This window comes from Helobdella robusta (assembly GCF_000326865.2).
Source record: "Helobdella robusta unplaced genomic scaffold HELROscaffold_16, whole genome shotgun sequence".
Taxonomy (NCBI): Eukaryota; Metazoa; Annelida; class Clitellata; order Rhynchobdellida; family Glossiphoniidae; genus Helobdella; species Helobdella robusta.
This window is the reverse complement of record NW_008703893.1, coordinates 2,305,608-2,307,343: the sequence shown is the minus strand read 5'-3', so window position 1 is coordinate 2,307,343 and position 1,736 is coordinate 2,305,608. Positions and strand designations below refer to the sequence as shown.

Here is a 1,736-nt window from a genome sequence, read left to right as displayed (position 1 = left end):
TTATATAGATTACGAGACGATTTGATTCATTTATCTACTCATTCATCTATCCATGCATCCGTCTATTCATTCATTCAATCATTCATATATGACATTCATTCATCTATTCATTCATTCATCCATCTATTCACGGACAGAACACCGATAATTTGGATACGTGGCGAACTCTGCCCCACCATACGACGTGGCCCTATGACACGACCATGACGTCATACCCCTATACACCGAGGTGAGGTTTTTTGGATGAATGATTAAATGAATGAACGAACGAACGAACGAACGAATACATAAATGAATGAATGATTATATAATTAAATTTTTATTATTTACGATTGCGTCATAAAAATATGTTTGGTATTTATTGACTTTATTATCATTAATGTTAAGTTATGGCAGTTTGGATGTCAGGAGAAAGAATGCGACGAGAGAATCAACCAGTACATTAAAGGTACTTGATGTTGTTTGTTTGTTTGTCTGTCTGTCTGTCTGTCTGTCTGTCTGTTTGTTTGTTTGTTTGTTTGTTTGTCTGCCTGTTTGTCTGCCTGTTTGTCTGCTTGTTTGTCTGTGTTTATTTTGTTTGATATACTTTTTTGTTTAGTATTTAGTAACAAGACAACATAATTATCTTGTTTAGTTTATGAAGTGAATACCTCATACCTTCTCATCTAACCACACACACACACACACACACACACACACACACACACACACACACACACACACGCACACACACACACACACACGCACACACACACGCACACACACGCACACACACACGCACGCACACACACACACATACACACATGCATGCATATAAAATGCATCATCCAAAAAGTCACAAAAAAACAATCTATAACTTAATCAGTATATACAGAAAAAAAACAACAGAGACGAAAACAATTTAACGCAGCTGAATGAAAACGAATTAAACTATAAAAAAAAAACCTCACTCCAGGCCTGGCTTTACGAGCACATAAAAAACCCCTACCCTACCAAAGGGGAGAAGATCATGCTGGCCATCATCACCAAGATGACCCTCACACAGGTTTTGATGATGATGTTGATGATGATGATGTCGATGATGATAGTAATGGTGATGGTAATAGTGATGATGAGGATGATGACAACCGTGATGATGCTGATGACAGCCGTGAGGAAACAGATTAACCAACATCCAACAAACCACACCAACTAACAACCAGCAAATAACCACACCAGCCACACAAACCACTCCAGTCACACTAACCACGCCAGCCACACTAACCACATTAACCACACCAGCCACACTAACCACACAAGCCACACCAGCCACACCAGCCACACCAACCACACCAACCACACCAGCCACACCAACCACACCAGTCACACCAGCCACGCCAGCCACACCAACCACACCAACCACACCAACCACACAGGTGTCGACGTGGTTCGCCAACGCCAGGAGACGCCTAAAAAAAGAAAACAAAATGCAGTGGTCGCCGAGGAATCGAACCGGCGACGACGATGACGACAAGTCTATCAACAGCGACAGCGACGACAACAACAACCACAACAGCCACAACAACAACAGCACATCAACAAACAACAACAGTAGCAGCAGCAACATATGTAGCAACAATACAAGTAGCAGTAGTATGTCCAACATAGGCAACATTAAGGACTATCGTATTAATAGTAGTGGTAGCAGCAGTAAAATTAATATAGGCAGTAGTAGTAGTAATAATAATAATAATAAT

The 1,736-nt window shown here is 40.8% G+C and overlaps 1 protein-coding gene across 1 annotated transcript; it reads left to right on the top strand.

Moving 5' to 3' along the window:
- Positions 1–406: 406 nt before the first annotated feature.
- Positions 407–1,502, top strand: HELRODRAFT_137744 (hypothetical protein; the record flags this gene model as incomplete). The annotated part of the gene is made up of 3 exons (XM_009015594.1): positions 407–448; positions 956–1,045; positions 1,416–1,502. Coding segments are annotated over 3 exons (219 nt in total), but the record flags the coding sequence as incomplete, so codon positions are not given.
- Between the last annotated feature and the right edge of the window lie 234 nt (positions 1,503–1,736).